The sequence below is a fragment of the Borostomias antarcticus genome (assembly GCF_949987555.1).
Source record: "Borostomias antarcticus genome assembly, chromosome: 2".
NCBI lineage: Eukaryota > Metazoa > Chordata > Actinopteri > Stomiiformes > Stomiidae > Borostomias > Borostomias antarcticus.
This window is the reverse complement of record NC_140235.1, coordinates 1,141,969-1,168,680: the sequence shown is the minus strand read 5'-3', so window position 1 is coordinate 1,168,680 and position 26,712 is coordinate 1,141,969. Positions and strand designations below refer to the sequence as shown.

Genomic DNA, 26,712 nt, shown 5'->3' with positions numbered 1-26,712 from the left:
AAGAGAGTAGCTGAGTGCTGTTCCTGTTTATAAGAGAGTAGCTTAGTGCTGTTCCTTTTTATAAGAGAGTAGCTGAGTGCTGTTCCTGTTTATAAGAGAGTAGCTTAGTGCTGTTCCTGTTTATAAGAGTAGCTGAGTGCTGTTCCTGTTTATAAGAGAGAAGCTGAATGCTGTTCCTGTTTATAAGAGAGTAGCTTAGTGCTGTTCCTGTTCATAAGAGAGTAGCTGAGTGCTGTTCCTGTTTATAAGAGAGTAGCTGAGTGCTGTTCCTGTTCATAAGAGAGTAGCTGAGTGCTGTTCCTGTTTATAAGAGAGTAGCTGAGTGCTGTTCCTGTTTATAAGAGAGTAGCTTAGTGCTGTTCCTTGATGGTCCAGAGAAGTGAACTGACTAATTTATTGTATTTTAAGATCACACCAATGCAGACATGCTGTACTGTTTTGAAAAGATTAAAATTGAATACATCTCATCACTTGTATTGCATTATTTACATATTATGTTTGGTTATTCAAGAGGAAAATGTACAGTTCACATATATACCAGATTTTGTATATAATATGGGGAATGGACATGTCATTCACAAAAAAATCAGAAAAAGTTGTCAATCACGAATCACAAAAAGTTCATTCACTTCAAGATGGCATTATACACTCAGTCAGCAATATTATCAAGATGGCATTATGCCCTCAGTCAGGAACATTAACATCATCATTCATTCAAACTAATTAATTACTGACATAATGAGCCATAAGGGCTGTGTCTATATAAGAGTCAGTGGCTGTATGCAAGGACAATGGCTCTCCGATGACATTCCCTCCCTGTTGAGGTCAGGTGTCTTGTTTGTCCAATCACAATGTGAAGAGGAGAATTCGCAAAACCATTAGCAAACTGGGTAAAAGGGAAATAAGTGACATGATCAGCTCAACATTCATAATGGTTTAAGATTCAAAATATCTTGTAAACCCGAAGGGGTCAAATCTCTCAAATACAAAAACAAAACAAACAAAAACATAATTATGAAAACTGATTATCACCTTAAACCAGCCATGATGCCAGATGGCATTAACTTGCCAGATTTCTTATATCTCATTCCCATCACGAGTGCCAGAGATCCTGAGGCCACTGAAAGAATTAACACATGTTCAACAACACATCATACATGACGTGTCTCAACATGAGCGATAACACTTGGCTCATGTTTATGTTCATTGGCACACTGCTGTGCGACCCATGTTCCATACGGGACTGGGGGGGCGTTAGGCTATAAATGAACAGGCGCTATCGAGATATTGTCTATTGTATGTTTTGTGGATTGTCTGTTGTATTTAATGTTCATATGAACCCGCTGGTGAGTCTGAAATAAAGATTGAATTGAATTGATCTGTAGCCCACAAATATGATCTTGTTTTCTCGTGTTGTTTTTTATTAACAAGTAAGCTAATGTGAGTATTTCACTTTGGCCTTTGACTCTGTTCATTACGATACTTACATACATACTTACAGAGTACCACCATAGCCTACTTACGGAGGGAAACCTTTATGTCGCTTGGATCGTTTGATATTCGTAAGGCTCCATAGGCTGATAAGCTGCCAAAGACCAGCCCTGCGATCAGTGACATCAGGCTACCTGCACACACACAACAAATAGTGTAAATTGACACATGGATATACTAAGATCCAACTCAGGGGTAAATAGATCAAAAATAAACAAACACAAGAATGAGCAAATCAAGGTTGTTGGATTAACAGGGGTGGATAGCTAAGGGTGGGTCATGGTCGGATGTAAGTGCCACTAGTCTACAGGACAGCTGGTCTCATCATACCTCTTCTCTTGTAGCCCATGTAGCCTCCCAGAGCTATGGCTGCAGCATAGCCAAATCCAAGCCAGTCAATTGCCATTGCAGCACTGTGGGGCAGAGAGAAATGTTGCTCTAAAGAATGTGACAGCAAAGGATCAGCATGGATGGATCCATAGCTGGCAGGCAGATCGGACGCATGACGTCATGGCGCAGCGACAGCGTCACGGGCATGACAGGCACAGTGACGTCACCCATCATTCAATTATAATCATACGTATGTCAGCAGTTTTTTGTGACACCTATCGATAAGAAGACAGTCTATATGTAGCCAGGCGAATGTGAGCTAGGCTTTATTTTATAGTCTGTCTTCAGCTTCATTTATTTCAATGAGATGAACCTACGTACATGTTGACTCATTCGATGTCAGAACCCTAATAGGCTGTCCCCTTTCTGGAGCTGAAGGTGGTTGAACCAGGCTGAACCGTGGATTTATACTATAATAACTGGCTAAACGATAACAATCCGATCATAGATGCATTAATAGAACGAATCCGATCTAAATTCATTTCCGTGCTTGCGCAGAAAAGGCTTTGCGCAGAATAATTGCGCACCACCTGCAGGGACGGTGGCCGGGTAGTATTGGTCATTCGCGGTGCCAGACTTTCGTGATAGTTATTCATTAAATAAAACTCATCTGATGCGTACAAAACACAACCAAGGTAATTCTTAATTTAGTGCCGAGCACAGGATTAGGGAGATGTTTAATTTTTGTCTCATTATTTCTATTTTCACATTCTGTTGTGTTCTCTTTTGCTTCCTTGCCTTGCTGATTGTATTTAAAAGTGGTTCAAATGTGATCCATCTTAAGTCAAGGTCAAAGCAGAGGAACAGGTTAGACGCTGAGCATGATCTGAGAGTAGATGTCTATCATCATCCCAGACTTTGAAACTCTTATCAGGAGCAAAGCACATCCCCACCTATCTCATACCTCCCCCAAGTGCCTGTTAAGTGAAAACTGAGTTAAATAGGGCTATTCAGAGAGATTATTATGTGTAAACACAGGTAGGCCATTTAAATTCAAAGTACTTTATTTTCTGCTAGGAACCTCTTTTGTGGAGTGGAAGACATGCTATAACACAGACACAGAACAAACACAGAATATACATATCTAATTACATTTACAGATTAAAATATAACGCTCATAAATAAATAATTGTGCATACAGTGCGTAGTGCTTGTGTGTGTATGCAGTTAGATGTTCATTTTATTCATATTCATTTTATTCATATTCACTAGAACGCAGTTGTGTTCATACTCATCTATCAACCATTAGGATCAGGGTTGTTGTTTTAAAGATATGTTTTAATGGGACAGGACAGTTTGAGAGAGACAGGAAACGTGGGAGAGAGAGAGAGGGGAGGACATGGGGCACAGGACCCGAGCCGGGAATCGAACCCGGGTCCGCCGCGCGAAGGACTAGCCTTCATATGGGGGGTCTTACCCGGTGAGCTTTGATAGGGTCGTGGTCTCAACACCAGCAGAAGCGAGCATGCAAACATGATAGTTGATTTTCAGCTCGTGTAAACGGGTGTAATACATTTGTGTCCAAAGCAATTAAGGTTTCATTAACTAAGTGTAGGGGCGTTAACATTATGGGCCATCTACCACAGCGGCTATTACCGTAAGACATTAATAGACAGTAAACCTGTATTGGATATCAATATCAGCTTCAACAATACTTACTTCATCTCGGCTAACATGCAACAGCTGAATTGAAATACCCCAATAATGTGAATAAATGATGAGATCACATTCAAGAATCATGTCTGGATTTTGAATGGCATGTTTTTTTTTTTTTATTCTCAAAAAGCAAAACAAGTCATTGTACATTACAGGGTTTCCGATCAGGTTTGATGAAGACTACATTCAGACCAAGTCCAATTCTGTGCTTCACACCAGGTATGCTGGAGGAGTAGCCTACTGTATGGCTCTTTGGTTGCGCGGTAATGACAAGTATCCAAGGATGGGCATAAGTAGCACTCTATAATTAGCTTTCTTTGCAGTGCAATTTGTAGCCTAATGGTGAAGTGGTTTTTTGGTCTACCAGCACAACAATCAGTATGAAAACTTATGATTACTTGATATCCCTTGTCGAGTAAAATAGGTAGATATATTTAAGGCCATCTTTCAGTAAGGAGTTTGCTTTTGAAGTAAGTTGGGTTTATTCAGTATTATGACAAATAAACTGGACAGGGACATTGCATGTCATCAAATCAAGGATTCAAATTACTTTATTAATTTAATGGGGGGAAAACTAAAAACATATTACTTGCAAAAGGCTCATCTGCAATGAAAATCATTCATACAGTCTAGACGCAACCTTTTACACAAAATATGCCACCATAAATTCATGAGTTGTCAACGTTTGACCAAAATGCCGCGGTGCTGCAGTTCCAGTTCTGTCCACTAGAGGGGATGCCAGTACTATCAGAATATACAGTCCTCTGAATGAAGGTTGAGGATAGGCTCCCCCATTAAAAGGCACACACTTCTAGGAACAATTGGCACTTGAAAATTGTGTCTTCTTGATTATCTACAATCTGCTCTTGAAATCTATACAAGATATAACAAATATATGGATTAAAGTTAATATTGTCCATCAACATTATGGAGGAAGGATATGCAAGCCTATTTGAATGATGTAAAACAAACAGACAAACATCCCTATGGGCTAATCCATTCATATGGGGATGACTCCTTAAATAATTCAATAAGCTAAAGAGAATACGTAAAGTGACAGTAGAACAGTGGTAGTCATGTTTTCATTGTAAAAAATAAGAATGGACATACAGTGCATTTTTACAATAGAATAATGCATAATATACAATTGGCTGCCTTGGTATATAAACGAACAGGAATCCTATAATATTGTGAGACATACTCCAAGATGGCTTTGTCAGTATAGATACAGTAGCTAAATATCCCTTCTGTAATCTGTAACATGACGTTAAAAGCAGCATATACGTACAAAAATTTCTCTGGATAAAAAGCTCCCCCAACAACAGCATTAAGAGAAGAGAACCAGTTGTTCATGTATCATACTGGTGGTAACTGAGGTCCGTGACGAGATAACAGCGAACACGCCGCTGTTAACGTATTTAAACATCATGTATTGCTCCTCCTGAACATAACCTGAACAAACTCTCAGGACACCTGCAGTTACAGTTCAGAAAGTTTTGGCAACAATTTGCAAAACTTTTGCAGCAACTCAAGAAAGCAAAGTGCACAAACGCATAGCACAAACATCATGGGACTTGGCATCAAAAGAGATAATTTACTGTATAGCTTGTATATCACTGAGACCTAAACCCTTGGTTACCCATATGAACACAAACTGTTTGAGTAGTAGACATGGGATCTGTCCAATACTGTTTTAGACAGCCTTACTAACCCCTAGACCTCACCAACTAGTGTCAAACTAGGCTACATCATGTTGAAAACAGATGCTGAACATTCGGCATGCAAAAACAGACGGGATTTCATACAATTAATAATTTGGGGAAGTGTTGTGGTGCGGTTGCTCTTAATATATTGTTGAGGTAAAGGTAAAAAGTCCATGAAAAAAAGAGCCAACCACACTGTGAATGTTTTCTCTTGTACCTTTTGAGGCTGCAAGTTCGAACATTTACACAGAGCAGGGTACAAGAAGCGCCAGGAACAAAACATCTCTCTTCTCAAAGCATCAACTAACAGGTAGACAATCGGCCATACAGGTGAACACAAACTCTTTCAAGCTCCAATTCTTACCAGCTAGAACTGGTGTTTCAAAACCAGCCCTGTCTCACCTGGAGGGTGAGGAATAAGGTGTTTCCATGGCGTTAGAGGACGTCATGGTGGGACTCATCCTCCATCTCTCCTTAGGGACTAACATTGACCCACAGCCAGCCCAGCAGGGTCCCATACATCCAGGTGCGCATGTAGAGCTTCCTGCCAGACTCATTCGACAGCATGGACAGCGTTAGTCCTCCCAGAAACAGCAGAGATGGTAATGTTTTCGTAATGCTCAAGGGAGAAATCTTACTTTCCCCAGGGAACCTGCATTTAGCGTTTTGGTCTTCTGACTGGTAGAAAGTGGTCAGCAGCCTATGAGGGGTGAGACAGGTGACTCTCTTTAGTTTTACATAAACACAAATCCCTCATTAGGTCTTATCACAGATCCAGGGCAATATTATAGTCAATTCACTGTCTTCAACTGTGGGGATAGTCCTCATTCATTGATGTGCATCAAGACAATACAGATACAGTCTACAATACAGATACAGTCTACAATACAGATACAGTCTACAATACAGATACAGTCTGCAATACAGACCCGACATGCAGACTATTATACATGTTTTGGTCTGAATGGGGCAAACGGGTCTTTCAACTGATCCTTCTTGACCTAAATGGACTTGAGATTTGTTCATAGCAGGTGGTTATGGATGTAGGTATAAACAGACATGAACTAAATTGTTGGTACCCTTCCGTTTCAGCGACTGTATTGTGAACCACAATTCAAAAGCAATGGCAGATTTTCATTAGTTAATTTTCAGTATTTCTTTTTAATTTTTATTATTACTTTTGTCAGCTTCAAGTTATTACAGTGACCATTGTGGGTTTTTCTTCAACGGAAGGGTACCAACAATATTGTCCACGTCTGTATGTGTATGAGACAGAGAAAGATGATGCTTACTGGTCCTTGAGCTCAAATCTCTCATGCAGCCACCTGCGGAAAAACACTGGCTCTGGAGGAATTTCCTTCATGTCCACACGCTCAAAGTGGATGTGGACTCGGGGGCATTCCTTGCACAGGAACTCTGTCAAACAGAAAAAACATGAATGAGAGACTAAACAACGTGAGGAAAAGCCTATGAGCCAAAGGACACGCACTGTAGACTGAGCATGAGCAATTAAAGCCAAATGGGGGCGAAAACGTTCCCATGGCAGAGAAAGATATCAAACCCACAAACCGCTTGATCAGGTGATGAAAAGATATTAGCTTTTACGTCAGAAACCAAACTAGGCTAACAGAGGGACCCTGGACTTCAGCCAAGGAGAGTCAAAGACTCAAGAGGTCACTTGATAACCGGTTGCCTGTGAGTTCCCTACAGTCCAAAGCCAAACATTCCCAAAGTTTAATATTTGGCTTCACAATGTAGCTTAGCCAATGACAGCATGATGAAAAACAAGTCTTGTCAAAAAAGGTTAAAGTATGAATCCAAGATTGTATGCTGCTTTCTAACAATAATAACTGGCTGTTAGGAAAGTATGTTTGTTCGGTTCGGGGACATTATTTTTTGGGATGCACCAATTTATCAGCCATACAACTGTATCAGCTGATATTCGTCTTGCTGACTGCCATCGGCCTATCGGCAAAAAAATAGTATCATTGAATTTGTGCTCATTTAACGATAGTGTGATTAAGAGCTTAAAGACTTTGAAACAGTTCAGTTATTTTTTATAATGAAGATTTATTTGTTTTCCTGGCACAAAGGTGGGAATTAACATCAACAATAACAACCACAGCAACAACCACAACAACAAATAAACAGTATCAGCCACATTTTAAACACTGGTATCATCCCAGAATTTCATAATTGGTGCAACCCTAATTATTTTGGGATTTCAAACCCTTAGTCTAATCCTCCTTTAAAGGAGTAGTAAATGGAAATGCATGTTTAGCCCTGTTTTAAGGTTACTTGTGATCATATACAATGGTTCAGATCAAAACGTTGACAAAACTAGCACTTTTGAGAAAGTCTGAGAATTGCTCTACCACCGTTTTGGTCATACAATGGATGTGGGTGGGCACCTTGAAAAATCATTAAACATGTTAAACTCTCGATTTCAAAGACAAGAAGCTCACCGAGGGGGTAATTGGTGTCCGTTGGTGTTCTGACATGAAATTCGCCGCAAAGTATGAATCCTGTAGGGTTTTATTGATCATTTTATGAAATCCATTGACTTGTATTGACGCGACCGTTGTAGATGTGTAGATCAATCCGCAGAGGGGATTCAGGAAGCGGAACTACTTACGGTAGCTATTGTTATTGTTTATGTTGCTAGGCTAACTAGTTTGCGGAAGTTTACACACGTATGTGCTGCGACTAAATAGTTATATGCTAAATATTTAAAAAAGCCTTTCCAGATGAACTAGAATCTTACTCTATGGCGAATTATATGTCAGAACGCCAACTAACACCTCGGTGAGTTTCTTGTCTTTGAAATTGAGAGTATAACATGTTTTTTGAATGATTTTTCAAGGTGCCCACCCACATCCATTGTATGACCAAAACGGTGGTAGAGCAATTATCAGACTTTCTCAAAAGTGCTAGTTTTGTCAACGTTTTGATCTGAACCATTGTATATGATCATAAGTAACCTTAAAACAGGGCTAAACATGCATTTTCCCTTTACTACTCCTTTAAATAAATACAGTCGTCTCCATAACGTCAGGGTCTGGAAAATGTAGGGAGACGTTCAATGAATGAACAAATGAACAAGCACAAATTCTCAATAGTTGCGATCACGTACGCACGTCTGGACATTTTTGTGGACTGAGAAGCCGACAGAGTGAGCTATAGAGCTTCTGGTGGTTAAAAACATGCTTCCTTGTTTTGCCCCATTCTTTCAACTGGTGACACGCGAGTGTTTATTCCTGAAAGAAACAGGATGTTTTCAGGTTGCAATTGTGCTTTTTGAAATGGGTCTGGGAACAAGGGAGGAATTGAAGAATACAGCAAGCTGTTTACAGGAAACTGACACTTCCATCCGTTATTTTCCTCCGTTTTAATTAAGAGTATCACGTCATATCGTTGATATCTGATGACTAAACAACAACAGCATGACTTGTCACTTTATGGTTGGACGACACTACTGTCAGGATTTATGGTGTGTGTCCACCGAGAAGCTGTATGTAGCTGAACAGGCCAAGCTCACAGCTACTTAGAGCCCGCTAGGCCTGTGGCCTTGAACCCCTGTCTCAAGGGTGGGAGTCCAATGCTTTCACCGCTACTCTACTTGTGCAGTGAAGAATGGCAGGTTGATTTTGGTGTCCTTCTTCCAGTCCCTAGTGTGGGTTGGGGTTAGAATAAGGGTTGGGGTTGGGACAGGATCTGACCTATAAGGGAAGGAGTGTGGGTTGGGGTTAGAATAAGGGGGTTTGGACATGATCTGACCTATAAGGCAAGGGGTAAAGGTCGGAGTGAAAGGATGAACATGTGGAGGTTTGGGGTATAGTCCCATAAAATCCACCCCACCGGGGCCTTGAACCCCGATCTCCTGCGTGGGAGTCCATTGCTTTCACCACTACTCTACTTGTGCAGTGGAGATTGGCGTGTTGATTTTGGTGTCCTTTAATTTGGTGTGCTGGGACTACTGCCGCTTGTGGTGCCAACAGAAAAATGGAGGTCAACATTCAATGGAAGGAGGGAGTGATAACTGGACAAACGTTATCCTAGGTGCGCTGGCTTACAGCCACACACAAAAAGCCTAGCGCTCATGGCGCCGTAGCGCTAAAAAGCGCTTGGAAAACGTCTCTCGTCTCTATAGCGCCCTAGAGCTCATTACCCAGGAAACAATGAGAAAGTGCCAGCTCTAAAACACAGCTCACCGGTGGACACGCACCCTTACTTCCTGTATGGTAATATCCCACCTAAACCCGTCTGTTGTGAGACTCATTTCCTCCACTGCACAGACAACAGGAGAAAGCTGGAGTCACTATAGAGCTTGACATATGAATGAACGTCTATGAGGTGGACGTATTCAAACTACCTGGCATCGTTGGGGCTGGTCGTCTTTCGCCGTTGTGCCCCAGCGTTCCCTCGTACACGACTGTGACATCATACACAGCATCCAGGTGCTTCTTCATGGTTTCCACAGCGATGTGCGAGGCCTTCATTCTGGGGGTCAGGGTGTGCCTCAAAATAGCCAGTCCTGTAGGGGACAAAACAGCCATGTTTTAGACATCTGGACACAGAGCAGTGACCACCAGAAAACTGACCCTATACAGATAACGATGTAAGGTTGTTGTAATTAGAAAGATAATGAGATGGGCAATGATCTAAACCTCTATGTACATGCAGATACATAATTGTATGGGCCAACAACTGCTGCATACCCTATTTGTTATTGTCCTGTTGTTGATGAAAGAGAGGGTGGCACCATTCCTCCTCCTCTACTGCCCCAGCCTTACTGAGAGCAGATAATCTCTTTAGGAGAATTTGTAGGGGCAAGTGAAACTCATTGTTCTGTTTCAGAGATGCACCAGTTGCAGCTTGTTAAGTAGACAGGTTATTATAGGAACTTCCTGTGGACAAAATAATGTGCATAATACTGTATTGCATCACAGAGAGAGTTTATATGAATTATGATTTCTATCTAAAGTATAAGCTAATTTTCCTGTCAATTATCATCTGAAAATGTACACTACTGTGAACCATAAGTACTAAATCAGTCTGCTAGCATATTAGTCCCATATCTACGCTGTTTCATAAGTACCAGCTCTCCAACCATTCAAATTTGCTGTTGTGAATTAGGATTGGCGACATTATAAATCACTTATCAACCAGCGGTAACATACTTTGGTAATCACAAGAAAATCTTTTGGCTGATTTATAAGCTACAGTCTCTGGGAGATTGGATTCAAGCCGCTACCTAGCAGTGGCTGACAAGCTCTTGGCACTTTACCAACAAACAATCCACTGACGATGAGAGAAAATAGAAATCAGTCAAGCAGGTTTTCATTTTTTCTAAGGTTCCCCTATAATTCTGTCAACAAACATTTGGGTCATGAGATCTTAAACAGGGACAAGTTTGTTGGGGGTAAAATATCTTCCTTGTCGTTCTCATTCTGTGAATTAATTTCTCCTCAGACTCCCTGCCGAGGCAGCTACATTCCAAGCTATGCTTTGTGTCTATTGACACCCAAATACCAACAGATTAGAATAATGTAATAAGATTGCTACCATACTAGCATTTAATAACATAGCTACCGTATCTCCTCCCTGCAAGGGAGAATTGTTTTGGATAAATGAGGTTAAATGTGCCGTGATCAGCACCTTGCTTGGAGGCGAAATCCTGACTGTCACTGATCACATTCTTGAGCTCAGGGTTATACCGGGTTCCCTCAGGAAAGATGACAAGATACATCTGAAAAGAGACAAATAAAGCCTGTTATGACAAACTATTACAGCACATAGTTGTGATATCAAAATATGTTAGTGGTCAAACTCGGGGCTATGAGCCGATAGAGTACAGTCTACAATAGAGAGAGAGAGAGAAGTCCCCTGGCAGACAGATGTGAAGCTTTTCCATGGGAAACGTTTATTTGGCAAATGGCAATATTCTCTGGAGAGAAAAGTAAAGAAACCAATAAGTCATGTTGAAGTTTTGGGTGAACTGTCCCTTTAACTACTCACTGGTGTTCCCAATTCAGTCTGTGCAAGAAGTTTTTTTCTCATTGCCTCCTCATCAAACTTGGCACTTCTCTTCACGTAGACACCTCCGTGCTATAAAAAGATCAATAACAAAAAGCACAGTCAGATCTAGTCTTGTCAAACAAGAGACTGCTGAGCGTTCTTTCTCAACAAGATTCAATTAAAAACAAATAATAGGCCATCAGTCCAGTATAAAGTATTACAGTACACACTGACATCTCCCTTATTTAAGCAGTAAACCACGAGAGGCCGTGTGTTATAGTGATTTTATAACAGCTATGGGGCATCGTTAGGCACGACGCGAAGCGGAGTAAAACCCCCCTAGCTGTTATAAAATCACTATAACCCACGGCCTCGAGTGGTTTATTGCTTTTATACAACGGTTACTACAGCTATTAGTGTAAAATAGACACACAGCAATGTAAAATATTAACATTTATTCAAAACGAAGCATCATTCCCTCAATTCCGCCGAGCAAAATAGTTCCCCTAACAAAAGGGTTGCCAAGCAACAACAACTACAATGCATTGGATCAAATGGGAGGCGCGTTAATACTGAAAATGGAATGATATGCGGTTCCAGGTGTGTGTTACAAAGTATTTTAACACGGCTTCCAGCCAATCAGAATCAAGAACCAGAACTAACCGTTGTATAAATTCAAATACGCCGTTACCTGAGAGAAGTACCATCCATACAGCGGGAGCCACTTCAGGCCATCTTTAAGGACATATCGTATATGTCCAATAGCATTCTGCCTGATGGCCAACATATCAGCAATGATCCAGTCCACTGGGTGACAAGAAAAAATGTTTTCAGTCCAATTTTGGAATAGTATAATTTATTAAACAAAATTTGGAATACTAGATTTAGTCTGTCTCTCTTTCAACAACTGAATTAATGAATGTGGTTAGAATGAGTGTTCACAAGTGAATTTGTCCCACTTACCTGTGCATTGATGGTTGGAAAGGTAGACCACATTCTCTTTCTTCTTTGGTATATCCCCATAAATAACAATCTAAAGATAAAATGATGCAGGCAAGAGCACGTTTATATGAACCGAATAATGTTAGCCTAAATCTTACATAGGAGTTAAACAGAAACATGACTTACTTACAAATGTAGCTACGGATGCTATCGTAACACAAATATGACATACACAAAAATATAAAGAAATACTACAATTATACTTGGAATATGATAAGATACAGTACAGTATACAGCATTGTAACACCCCTACTACTACTACTAATAATAATAATAATAATAATGTATATAATTAATATTTATACTTGCACTTAGTTCTCTAGTAATCGTTGATGTCCCTTGAATGCCATGTCCCCTTGGGGACTCAAAGCCTAACCCTACCCATGTCCTCAATATGGTCAGCATATACAGTCCATCCAGAACGGATTCACACCCCATTCACACTTTTTATGTTATAGCCTTATTCCAAAATGGATTCACATTTTTTCCCCCTCACCAATCTACAGACAATACCCCATAATAAGAAAATGTAAAAAAATAATCATAATAATAATAAAAAATAAAAAAATATTTTTTTTAAAGAATTTTTTGCAAATGTATTAAATAAAATATTATAATATCACTTGTACATAAGTATTCACTCCCTTTGCTATGACACTCAAAATTGAGCTCAGGTGCATCCCGTTTCCTGAGATGATCCTTGAGATGTCTCTACAACTAGACTGGAATCCACCTGTAGTAAATTCAATTGATTGCACATGATTTTGAAAGGCACACTATATAAGGTATAAGGTCTTTATAAGGTCCCACAGTTGACAGTGCATTTCAGAGCACAAACCAAGACATGAAGTCAAAGGAACTATCTGTAGACCTCAGAGACAGGACTGTATCAAGGCACAGATCCGGGGAAGGGTACAAAAACATTTATGCAGCATGAAGGTCAGGAAGAGCACAGTGGTCTCCATCATTCATAAATGGAAGAAGTTTGGCACCACCTTTCTAGAGCTGGCCGCCCGGCCAAACTGAGCAATCAGGGGAGAAGGGCCTTGGTTCCTCGGTGGAGATGGGAGAACCTTCCAGAAGGACAGTCACCTCTGCAGCACTCCACCAATCAGGCCTTTATGGTAGAGTTGCCACGGAAGCCACTCCTCAGTAAAAGGCACATGACGGCCTGCTTGGATTTTGACAAAAGGCACCTAAAGGACTCTGACCATGAGAAAATAAATTCTCTGGTCTGATGAAACCAAGATGAACTCTGGCCTGAATTCCAAGCGTCACAGCTGGAGGAAACCAGGCACCATTCATCACCTGGCTAATACCATCCCTGCAGGGAAGCATGGTGGTATCATCACCTGGCCAGTACCATCCCCACAGTGAAGCATGGAGGTATCATCACCTGGCCAGTACCATCCCCACAGTGAAGCATGGAGGCATCATCACCTGGCCAGTACCATCCCTACAGTGAAGCATGGTGGTATCATCACCTGACTAATACCATCCCTACAGTGAAGCATGGTGGTATCATCACCAGGTTAATACCATCCCTACAGGGAAGCATGGTGGTATCATCACCTGGTTAATACCATCCCTACAGTGAAGCATGGTGGTATCATCACCAGGTTAATACCATCCCTACAGTGAAGCATGGTGGTATCATCACCAGGTTAATACCATCCCTACAGTGAAGCATGGTGGTATCATCACCTGACTAATACCATCCCTACAGTGAAGCATGGTGGTATCATCACCAGGTTAATACCATCCCTACAGTGAAGCATGGTGGTATCATCACCAGGTTAATACCATCCCTACAGTGAAGCATGGTGGTATCATCACCAGGTTAATACCATCCCTACAGTGAAGCATGGTGGTATCATCACCAGGTTAATACCATCCCTACAGTGAAGCATGGTGGTATCATCACCTGACTAATACCATCCCTACAGTGAAGCATGGTGGTATCATCACCAGGTTAATACCATCCCTACAGTGAAGCATGGTGGTATCATCACCAGGTTAATACCATCCCTACAGTGAAGCATGGTGGTATCATCACCAGGTTAATACCATCCCTACAGTGAAGCATGGTGGTATCATCACCAGGTTAATACCATCCCTACAGTGAAGCATGGTGGTATCATCACCAGGTTAATACCATCCCTACAGGGAAGCATGGTGGTATCATCACCTGGTTAATACCATCCCTACAGTGAAGCATGGTGGTGACAGCATCATGTTGTTGGGATGTTTTTCAGCAGCAGGAACTGGGCGACTAGTCCAGATAAAGATGAATGCAGTAGGGCTGGGTTAAAAAAAAATTGATTAAGCGAATGAATGATTCAGAATCGATTCATGAATCCCCAAATCTCTCTTTTATTTAATGAATGAATGAATAAATGAAGGAATTAATAGTTCATTTTTGGTAATCAGTATCGATACCCAGCCCTAGTATTGATGTGTTGCATAACTTGGCAGTCATGTAATTAAGGTCACAGCAAAAAAAACAGGTTTTAGTAACACTAACCGAATCGATATTGAGTCGTGATAATCGATTCTGAACCTGTGAATCGAATCGATTCTTGAAATGCGAATCGATACCCAGCCCTAGAATGCAGTAATGTACAGAGATCCTTGATGAAAACCTGCTCCAGAGCGCTCTGGAACTTAGACTGGGGCAAAGGTTTACCTCCCAACAGGACAACCACCTGAAGCACACAGCCAAGATAACAAAGGAGTGGCTTCGGGACAAGTCTGTGAATGTCCTTGAGTGGCCCAGCCAGAGCTCAATTGAACACGATTGAACATCTCTGGAAAGACCTGAAAATACCTGAGCAGTGACACTCCCAATCTAACCTGACAGAACTTGAGGATTTGCATAGAACAATGTGAAAAATACCCCAAATTCAGTTGTGCCAAGCTTGTAGCATCACACCCTAGAAGAATTAAATCAATCAATCAAAGCATTTGTATAGCGCATTTCATACCCAGAGGCAACACAATGCGCTTTACAGAGAACAAGGGAGGTGGGCATACGACCCACTCTCTACATATTCCAGAGGGAAGCAAAAAAACTGTAATCACCCGGGGGCATTGAGGGAATTGAGACTGTAATCGCTGCCAAAGGTGCCTCAACAAAGTACTGAATAATTGTGTGTGTTATGTTTCTTTCTGTCTTTTTAAATGTTTAATACATTTGCAAAAAATCCTTAAAAGGTTTGTTCACTTTGTCAATATGGGCTATCGTGTGTAGATCGATGAGGATAATATGAACTTAATCCATTTTGGAATAAGGTTGTAACATAAAATGTGGACAAAGTGAAGGGGTGTGAATATTTTCCGGATGCACTGTGAAACCGAAAGCCTAAATTAGAGAAATGTGTGGTTCTCAAAAATGACACGACATCCTCTACCAAAGATGGAAATGAGCCTTTAACCTGCATACTGATGGAGACATCCGTGTTCTTCATGGGCGGTAGGGGGGACAAAGCCCACCTTTTGATGCACTGGCATGAGATAAAGTGACACACATGGGAAACATCCCAACTCACCTCCACACCCGTATAGTTCTCAAAGAAAAAGAGGACCATGCTTTGGTAGATGGTGTAGATGTGGTCGTCCATCGTGTGGTAGAGCCTCGCTGGTAGGACGGTGGACAGCAGGCGCCAGACCCCCCATGACAGCACGTATGCAGGAGCTGTGCCCAGCATCACAGTGGCAGGAAACCAATACCTCAACGAGTATGTGTGCACAACCAATGACAGCAGCATTTCTCACTTCTTTATGTTAATATTTATGTTCTTTATGACAAACTAGAAGTTCACCGACTCGTAGTACAGCTCAAAAACACAGTCAACTCTACAGTTTGTTAGTTATGTCGTTGAATGTCTCGTCTACTCTGAAAAAAGCACAGATCTGAGGAGTTGCTCAACTGTGAAGTATTAGAACAAGGAAGCCAATCCAACTGGCAAGTCTCGCGAGACTAACGTGAATGAACGTGATAGCTAGCCTAGCCGAGCTGAAGTAGCAATATGCACTCCTCGTACGAAGAGATTTGGAAATATAAAGAGAGAATAACATTAAAAAAGTATACGTTATGCATCCATGTCACCTTAATATGACGACATGGCTTGCTGAAGATAAGCTAAGTAAGCAAAGGCAACTATGACAACCGCTAACGCTAGCTAGCTTAGTTAGCTAGCTACTATTACAAGATGAATATAGACTGCCTCTAACAAAACAATGACTACAAATAAAATAGTGAATCATAATCCATTATCCGTATGTAATATCTAAAGCCCTCTTGGTTGCCAGGTACGGGTTAGTTATTCCGAACTGCCAAAGTCACACACGCCTCCTCATGACTTCCGTATTGGAAATAGACGTCAACGCGTGACGTAAACGCGTGACGTAAACGCGTTCGGCGACGTCGTGAAACCTGATTGGTAGAATGAAAAGTAGAGGGGGAGAAGCTGTAGCCCATGGATGTATTCATTGAAGCTGGAGCCCATGGATGTATTCATTGAAGCTGGAGCCCATGGATGTATTCATTGAAGCTGTAGGCTGACAGAAACACGGCGTGGGCAATGAGTTCAACCCCCACGGTTCAATCATTAACTCTCATGATCAAACATTGATGATAAACAGTAAATAATAAAATATACGTAGTGACATGACCTCTCATAAATTGCTACAGAAATTATTTCAACTGTTCTAGTCTCTCTTCTAGTCTAAATATATCCGTTATAACATATCAAACGTCTTAAGGAATCCAAGTGGTGGAAAGTATTGAAAAGTACTGAAATCGGTGGTGCCACAATCTTGTTAAAAAAGTTGATGTATGCACATCTTGTTTTTATTATTTCACATTCCATGTATTTCTCAAAAAGCATTTAAATTTAAAATTTTAATTTACCTTTTATACTTTTCAAGAAATTGTAGTGTTTTACTACCCCCGAGTCAAAAATAACCTGCATGCATCATAGGAACCATCTAGAACCAAACTAGAAATGGTGCTTAGAGAATAGACATCCGCCCATGAATGCATGTCATGGCTCTGTGCACGCGCATGTGCGTGCAAGCAGGACTTGTTTGGTATTGCTGCATTCGTTAGGTCAAGAACTTTATGCCAGTCCAAACCATGTGTCTCTGTGACCTTCCTGCCAGTCCAAACCATGTGTCTCTGTGACCTTCCTGCCAGTCCAAACCATGTGTCTCTGTGACCTTCCTGCCAGTCCAAACCATGTGTCTCTGTGACCTTCCTGCCAGTCCAAACCATGTGTCTCTGTGACCTTCCTGCCAGTCCAAACCATGTGTCTCTGTGACCTTCCTGCCAGTCCAAACCATGTGTCTCTGTGACCTTCCTGCCAGTCCAAACCATGTGTCTCTGTGACCTTCCTGCCAGTCCAAACCATGTGTCTCTGTGACCTTCCTGCCAGTCCAAACCATGTGTCTCTGTGACCTTCCTGCCAGTCCAAACCATGTGTCTCTGTGACCTTCCTGCCAGTCCAAACCATGTGTCTCTGTGACCTTCCTGCCAGTCCAAACCATGTGTCTCTGTGACCTTCCTGCCAGTCCAAACCATGTGTCTCTGTGACCTTCCTGCCAGTCCAAACCATGTGTCTCTGTGACCTTACCATGTTGCAATATGGCCGTTTCATGATATTGATCTTTGACCACCAAAATCTAATCAGTTCATCCATGAGTGCAACTGGACACTCTGGACAAATGTGAACAAATTCCATCGAGCCGTTCTTGAGATATTGCGTTCACAAGAATGGGACGGACGGACAACCCGGGAACATAATGTCGTCTGGCCACGCCTGCACTAGGCGGACGCAGCGCAAACTGGATAGACATCACCAAGGCCTTCTATAGAAAAGCACTGAGCAGACTGGACAGACAACACCAAGGCCTTCTATAGAAAAGCACTGAACAGACTGGACAGACAACACCAAGGCCTTCTATAGAAAAGCACTGAGCAGACTGGACAGACAACACCAAGGCCTTCTATAGAAAAGCACTGAGCAGACTGGACAGACAACACCAAGGCCTTCTATAGAAAAGCACAGAGCAGACTGGACAGACAACACCAAGGCCTTCTATAGAAAAGCACTGAGCAGACTGGACAGACAACACCAAGGCCTTCTATAGAAAAGCACCGAGCAGACTGGACAGACAACACCAAGGCCTTCTATAGAAAAGCACCGAGCAGATTGGTCAGACAACACCAAGGCCTTCTATAGAAAAGCACTGAGCAGACTGGACAGACATCACCAAGGCCTTCTATAGAAAAGCACTGAGCAGACTGGACAGACATCACCAAGGCCTTCTATAGAAAAGCACTGAGCAGACTGGACAGACAACACCAAGGCCTTCTATAGAAAAGCACCGAGCAGACTGGACAGACAACACCAAGGCCTTCTATAGAAAAGCAACGAGCAGACTGGACAGACAACACCAAGGCCTTCTATAGAAAAGCACTGAGCAGACTGGTCTTTGTTAGGAAGCTCGGGTCCTGACTCCTGTGACGTACATAGTAGCAGGCTGCTGCGGACGTTCTAGCAGTTTGTTTGTGGTAGCCAGCACACGGTTCTTTGCCATGGCTAGCTGGGGAGGTAACATCAGGACTGGTGAGGGGGTGGTTGTGCACTCTGAGCGCTTTCAGGGCCGGTTTCATTTCTGCTCTGAACCAGCAAACACACAACGTCAGGGAGACGTTCAGATCATGTCTTAATAACGTCCGTCGGTCCAGAACCCCATTTGTACGTCTGCTGGACCCCTCAATATTCAAACGTCTGGCTTGGACCCCTCTAAGACGTCTGTGGACGTGCAGAACGGGTTCAATATCTGAACGACTAAAAAAAACTTTCATTCTGGCTCCTAATTGGATGTCTTTGGACGTCCTAAAAAGACTATCTAAAAGACGTGTCTTTGCTCAGTGGGCTGTGGCCCATATCGATATACCTTATCATGAAGTCGCGACCCAAATTTATTCCACAAAAATAGAAAAAGTCTGTGACACATAACACAACATTGGCACACGCTAAGGTTAGCCCACTTCCTGTCATGTCTCGTAAAATAAATTATTGAAATTATTGAACTGAATTGGTGTGTCCTGCAAAATAAAAACCCAACACTTCTCTATAAATATATATATTTTTTTAAATCCCTTAAAAAAGAAAAGAAAAGGGAAACCGCCCACGAGGCCGCGACCCAATCAAAACGGCTCCGCGACCCACCTTCGGGTCACGACCCACCAGTTGAGAAACGCTGATCTAAAGACATCTGGTGGGGGACAATCATTTATTATGCAATGATTGAGCCAAACAGCGTGTCTACAAACACGTTTTCACAGAAGAGCTTAATCACTAATCGCTCTCAATTGATCATATAGCACACACAAGCCATATAGCCATATTTAAATGTTTAAAATCTAACATGCTGCAGCTTTAATCATTCCATCAAGCAAAATACAAAATGTGTATTTGAAAAAGACTGCTTTCACAACCAGTCTCTCCAGAGATAAGTCTGGCTCAGATTAGTCTGACTAGTAACATTTAACCCAACGGAAATAAACCAGACATTCTGGAATAAATTTTGTAAGCAGTGCCTAGTTTTGGCTGTGCACCAGTACGAGTGACCCCAGATCAAATGAGTTGTAGTTAACTCACAGTTTAACTCGTAAATGTGTGGCCAAAAGACAAATTGATGAAACCAATGGTCGAGTAATTTTTCCATGATTCTGTAACAATTCTACCAAACTGAAGTTACAGGTAAGACAGCACATTGATTGATGGTTAAATTAGGAACTCTGTCGGTAAAAACAAAGACGTGTTTTATTGAGGCAGATACAGCAACACAATACATGGAATGCTATACTACAATACAATGGTAAAACAGATAAAACAACAGTAAAACAAATCACATTCATGGATAAATATGCTGTAAACAAACGCATCAGTAGGGTTCATTGTCCCTCGAGACAGCAGATAGTTGAGCGTCTTCAGATCTTGGGTGATAGAGACAGAAGTGTAGTTCTCGTCAGTGTTCAGTTCATGTCTTCATACTGTAGTTCATCACTCCAGCTCATAGTGCGCGTATGGAAGCTGCTTGAGATGTGTGATACAATCTGGAAGGACATCAGAGAATTCAGCCTGACAACAACAGTAAGGCAGTGCTGTTGTCTAAACATTTGAAACCAGTACCAAACCACAAATGTAAGTTCACCATAGAACACAGCTCACTTACAGCTCACTTATCTGGCCCCTGGGTGATACTGTTTTTTTGCTTCCCTCTGGAATATGTAGAGAGTGGGTCGTATGCCCACCTCCCTTGTTCTCTGTAAAGCGCATTGTGTTGCCTCTGGGTATGAAATGCGCTATACAAATAAAGCTTTGATTGATTGATTGATTGATTGATTGATAGAAGTACAATGAAGTACATGCATAAACTGCTGCATCTCTTCCCTGGTCATTAGCACAAAATGAGTCTGCCTGCTTAAATACAGTAAAAAATGAATAACTGGGACTACAATCATCACCAAACTCTTACCCAGAACCCACTGCTCTGAGAGGACCCTGCTCCCCTCGGGTCTCTTGCCCTTGTACTCCCCGATGAAGAGGCCTGCCTGCCGGGCCGTCCTGCAGACGCTGCCTCCACACAGCTGGATGAGCTCCAGCAGGCTCTGGGTGGGCGGCTGGGAGGAGCGGGACACCAGCATGGCCGGCAGGCCCAGGAACAGGTCCTGCTGGTGCTCCCCTGCTGACAGGTGCTGCTGCAGCCGGCAGATCTGGGGTGGGGAGATGGACACAGTCTGAACCAGAACCAGAACTAGAACCATCTCTACTGGTCTCAACCAGCTACATGGGGAGATGGACACAGTCTGAACCAGAACCAGAACTAGAACCATCTCTACTGGTCTCAACCAGCTACATGGGGAGATGGACACAGTCTGAACCAGAACCAGAACCAGAACCATCTCTACTGGTCTCAACCAGCTACATTGGGAGAGGGACACAGTCTGAACCAGAACCAGAACCAGAACCAGAACCATCTCTACTGGTCTCAACCAGCTACATGGGGAGATGGACACAGTCTGAACCAGAACCAGAACCATCTCTACTGGTCTCAACCAGCTACATGGAGAGAAGGACACAGTCTGAACCAGAACCAGAACCATCTCTACTGGACACAACCAGCTACATGGGGAGAGGGACACAGTCTGAACCAGAACTAGAACCATCTCTACTGGTCTCAACCAGCTACATGGGGAGATGGACACAGTCTGAACCAGAACCAGAACCATCTCTACTGGTCTCAACCAGCTACATGGGGAGACGGACACAGTCTGAACCAGAACCAGAACCAGAACCATCTCTACTGGTCTCAACCAGCTACATGGGGAGACGGACACAGTCTGAACCAGAACCAGAACCAGAACCATCTCTACTGGACACAACCAGCTACATGGGGAGAGGGACACAGTCTGAACCAGAACCATCTCTACTGGTCACCACCAGCTACATTTACATGTACCAATAATAATCAATATTAATAAGCAGTTGATATCCTGGAATGTCATTTGAGGAGGATGTAACGTTCGGGACTCGATTGTTAATAGACCGTGTATAATTGTCCTTGCTAATCCCCTCCTTTAAATCCGACGTAGGCCACTGCAGTATTCTCACCTCACAAGGAGAGGGCAGAAAATCACCTGTAATAAAGTGAACCTATCACCAATAATCCCTTTGATCTGAATGACAAGGTAAGCATTTGAAAAGATACTCAACAGCACCGATGATCCTCTTGCCCACCCAAGATGTGCAATTACAATCTGCTATGAGATCTATTAGTCACACAAATTAAACCTCACATTAAACCATATGAGCACTTTTAATTCTCCACATCTTCTGTTGGAAATAGGGGACTTACTGTAAGGAAATTATCATGGGCATTTTGACCAAGATGTTATGACACTTGTCTGAGATAGTTCCTTGTTTGCAGTTGCTCTGAGAGATAAGCTGCATCAAGGGTTGGACACGATGCCTATTCTCTGTGCTGAGCTTCACCATGACTGAATGAGAAGATGCATGAAGTTCTCTCTGACTCTGTCCTCCATCTCAGGACTCATGAGCCTGGAGAGCACGGGTCAGCTGCAAGCTTGAAAGGGCCAATCTGCTCTGTTCCCAATGAGCGCCAGGTAAATGGTAAATGGGCCGCACTTATATAGCGCTTTTCCACCTTAGCGGCACTCAAAGCGCTTTACAATGGCCTCTCATTCACCCATTCACACACACATTCACACACCAATGGCGGTAGCTGCCATGCAAGGTGCTAACCTGCTCATTGGGAGCAATTTGGGGTGAGGTGTCTTGCTCAAGGACACTTCGACATGTGGACAGTCGGAGCTGGGATTCGAACCACTGACCCTTCGATCACTGAGCGACCCGCTCTACCAACTGAGCTACAGCCGCCCCAGATAGCAGGCTGCCCTCGGGATGCACTACAGCTGTGGTCTTTTATTGTGTAGTAAAGGTTTGATAAATAAACTGAGATGTCTTCTTTTATATATTATTGTATATTATCTACCATCAATCTCAATTAATTGTATGAGACATTTTAAAAACTGCACTGTGATTGGCTGCAGGGAAAAAAGGCTGTTTCTCTGTGCTGATAAGAACAAATCAACATAGAGAATCATATTTGGAATTCTGTCATGCCCACTATTCTTACGGCGCCCCGTCTACGGCCAATCATGGGTTAACCCTAACCCTATTCTTAAGGCGCTGCATCTTGTTTTGGGAAATTCTGCTTTCAAAACCTAACCCCCCCTAACCCCCCCTAACCCAAACCCTAAACCTAACCCCCCCTAACCCTATCCATAACCCAAACCCCCCCTAACCCTATCCATAACCCAAACCCTAAACCTAACCCCCCCTAACCCTATCCATAACCCAAACCCTAAACCTAACCCCCCTAGCCCTATCCATAACCCAAACCCTAAACCTAACCCCCCTAGCCCTATCCATAACCCAAACCCTAAACCTAACCCCCCTAGCCCTATCCATAACCCAAACCCTAAACCTAACCCCCCCTAACCCTATCCATAACCCAAACCCTAACCCCCCTAACCCTATCCATAACCCAAACCCTAACCCCCCCTAACCCTATCCATAACCCAAACCCTAAACCTAACCCCCCTAGCCCTATCCATAACCCAAACCCTAAACCTAACCCCCCCTAGCCCTATCCATAACCCAAACCCTAAACCTAACCCCCCTAGCCCTATCCATAACCCAAACCCTAAACCCCCTAGCCCTATCCATAACCCAAACCCTAAACCTAACCCCCCTAGCCCTATCCATAACCCAAACCCTAAACCTAACCCCCCTAGCCCTATCCATAATCCAAATATAAGGTATTTATGGCTAAAATGCTTGAAATCTGTACTTCCGGCCGCCATAAGAATAGTCACAGCCTTCTTTCAAATAGTTTGTTCTTAAAACACCAATCTGTGGGGCGCCCCGGTAGCTCACCGGGTAAGGCGCGCACCATATGAAGGCTAGTCCTTCGCGTGGCGGACCCGGGTTCGATTCCCGGCTCGGGTCCTGTGCCGCATGTCCTCCCCTCTCTCTCCCACGTTTCCTGTCTCTCTACACTGTCCTATACCATTAAAGCTGAAAAGCCCTAGAAAAAATATCTTTAAAAAAACACCAATCTGTACCCTCTCTTCACGCCATTTCAATCTAAAGCAGCTGCCTGGCAAATATGGTGTTGTGCTGTTAAACTGGTGTATTAATCCTGATTTAATATACAGTACTTCATGAGAAGGGTTAGGGGTTAGCAACAATAAGGTGGATCATTGGGCCGCCCCACCTCAGGATATGAAACACACAGGCAAAACATCACAAGTTACACATTAATCAAATAAATAATCAAAAGTTGCACATTTATCAAATAAATAATCACAAGTTGCACATTAATCAAATAAATAGCTACGCACGTACACACAAGGCTGCTAAATTGTCTTTAGTGGCATCATAAAATTGTATGTCGTTATTACAAAAGCAAAACATTTAGGCAGTAGACAGATGTAACTGATTAATAACTTTATAGAAAACCAAGAGTTAATTATATTGCATTTACAACTCAAAACAGCTACTGTTGTCAATCAATATCCAAGTCAACAACCACGCAACTTGCAAAAACAAACGACAACTATACCCTACAGACCACAGTCACGTCCACAGAGGGACATGAAGTAGACTGAGTCAGTTCCGTCCAAACTAGGTCATTGTTTCCTTTCCTTCCTGCTGAGGCTCTTCCGCCAAACATGAAACACATGACAGAAACACCAACGCACGCCCACACAATCTACTACAGAGGGATGATTCAGCCACAACAACTGACAACTCCACATTAATGACACAGAACTTCCTCTTTGGTCATCTGCCTGAAATATGCTGCGTTTCCTTTGCGTTGTGTTACATCATCTCCCTTCCTACTTTTCCGTCTCCTGTGTTTGCTGGGGTGTCGTATTGTTTGAGTGGAGGATGAGAATAAACATGATGTTCAACACAAGACTTGAAATGTTGCTCTCTTGAAAATAGGATGCTTTTCCTGAGGATAGAATTGGCATTTGAAAGAGCTTCAGTGTTGAGAGAAACGGAGAATAAAGGCACTGGGGCCATAGGAAGATGACCGTTCTGGACACGCACCCCTCCCCTGGGGTTAAAGACAAAACATCCTCTGAGCCTGCTGACTTCCTGTGCAGCACACCTGCACTTCCTGTTGAGTAATGTTCAGCATTCTGATGGAGCTCACATCGAGGGAATGAGGAGGAGAGAAACCGTGTGCAAACAAGAAAGAAAAAACAACCACATACAGTATGCTGCAACCAAACTGTACTGAATTATGACAGCTTGGTAATCCTTACCGGTTTAGTGAAGCTCTTTGTAAACAATTTTGAAAGGCGATGTGTTAGGTATTACCATGGAGGTAGCACTAAACTAGCAGGCTAGCACGGACGCATAGCCACAGCTTTGTTAATGGATGACCTTGGAAAGCCACTACCCTAACTTGATCTCTCATCCATTCATGCCAGAGGTTCATGTAAACCAACCATGTCCTACAATGAGAACATAAAAGAGTAGTTCAAGATTGTAGATATGCAAGTAGATTAAGCTGATGATAAGACTCAAGACTGCAGGTCTGTTTGGTGCCGTGTATCTGCAGGTCTGTTTGGTGCCGTGTATCTGGTTCACACACACTCGGCTGTAGCTCAGTTGGTAGAGCGGGTCGTTCAGTGGTTCGAATCCCAGCTCCGACTGTCCACATGTCGAAGTGTCCTTGAGCAAGACACCTAACCCCAAATTGCTCCCAACGAGCAGGTTAGCACCTTGCATGGCAGCTACCGCCATTGGTGTGTGAATGTGTGTCTGAATGGGTGAATGAGAGGCCATTGTAAAGCGCTTTGAGTGCCGCTAAGGTGGAAAAGCGCTATATAAGTGCAGTCCATTTACCACTTACTAGGAATGTGACCAGGGTTAAGACATACTCTGTTGTAGACGACATAGGACACAGCGCAGGACAGGACAGTGCAAAGACATGACAGTGCAAAACAGTACAACAATAATTCCAGTATATGTAGTATAAACAGAATGGGGTGTGTGCAGAGTAGGGCTGGGTTTAAAAAATCGATTCATCAATTCTGAATCCCAAAATCGATCTTTTATTTAATGAATGAATGAATAAATGAAGGAATGAATAGTTCATTAATTCATTCAATGATTCATTCATTCATTTTTGGAAATCAGTATCAATACCCAGCCCTAGTATTGATGTGTTGCATAACTTGGCAGTCATGTAATTAAGGTTACAGCTAAAAAAAAAAAAAGGTTTTAGTAACACTAACCGAATCGATATTGAATCGAATCGAGATAATCAATTCCAATCCTTGTGAATCTGAATCGATTCTTGAAATTCGACTCGATGCCCAGCCCTAGTGCAGAGTGTAGTGTGTGTGAGACAGAAGCCATACAAAGCTGACAGCAGTTATTCTCATGCATAAGAAGGGTTAGTCCTACTGTGTTCAATTCAACACAGGACAGATGAGCAAAGTAGTTGCAAAATGATCCTCTAGTGATAACATGCAACAATTTACAGTATCAATGTCGGCCCAGACAGCGACACAGTAGTATGAAAAATCTGGCTCACAGCTGATCTACAGTTTGACTCAATAAGAACGATTCATTCATTCCCACGTGAAAAAATGCAAAGGCAAAGCTGCATTCTCTCCCCGATCGGCCACAGCCAGCAGGGCTGTGTTCAGCCAAGACCAGTCTATTTTTAAGTTGCATTAATGGAGATTTAGCATCTTGACATGAAGTGGGAAGGATGAACTGTATTAATGTTCTCCAGACATCCACCCAGATATTCTCCTGACCGTCTGTAA

General features: G+C 42.6%; 3 protein-coding genes across 3 annotated transcripts in view; all 3 read right to left on the bottom strand.

Moving 5' to 3' along the window:
• Positions 1-504: 504 nt before the first annotated feature.
• LOC311319119 (transmembrane protein 14A-like) lies at positions 505-2,352 on the bottom strand. Its single transcript, XM_084450577.1, has 5 exons — positions 2,203-2,352; positions 1,822-1,904; positions 1,524-1,625; positions 1,033-1,120; positions 505-886 (listed from the first exon to the last, which is right to left on the bottom strand). The coding sequence occupies exons 2-5, from the start codon at positions 1,895-1,897 to the stop codon at positions 847-849; spliced, it is 306 nt and encodes a 101-aa protein (XP_084306703.1). The 5' UTR covers positions 1,898-1,904; positions 2,203-2,352; the 3' UTR covers positions 505-846.
• Positions 2,353-3,791: 1,439 nt separating this feature from the next.
• On the bottom strand, positions 3,792-16,335 carry agpat5 (1-acylglycerol-3-phosphate O-acyltransferase 5 (lysophosphatidic acid acyltransferase, epsilon)). Its single transcript, XM_084450566.1, has 8 exons — positions 15,809-16,335; positions 12,222-12,291; positions 11,950-12,065; positions 11,259-11,348; positions 10,899-10,989; positions 9,613-9,774; positions 6,533-6,656; positions 3,792-5,940 (listed from the first exon to the last, which is right to left on the bottom strand). The coding sequence occupies exons 1-8, from the start codon at positions 16,025-16,027 to the stop codon at positions 5,715-5,717; spliced, it is 1,098 nt and encodes a 365-aa protein (XP_084306692.1). The 5' UTR covers positions 16,028-16,335; the 3' UTR covers positions 3,792-5,714.
• A 3,858-nt stretch (positions 16,336-20,193) lies between these two features.
• mcph1 (microcephalin 1) overlaps positions 20,194-26,712 on the bottom strand; it is a 44,031-nt gene continuing 37,512 nt past the window's right edge. Inside the window, 2 exon segments of the mRNA XM_084461363.1 lie at positions 20,194-20,388; positions 20,811-21,048. Coding sequence (XP_084317489.1) covers positions 20,336-20,388; positions 20,811-21,048 — 291 coding nt within the window. The 3' untranslated portion in view covers positions 20,194-20,335.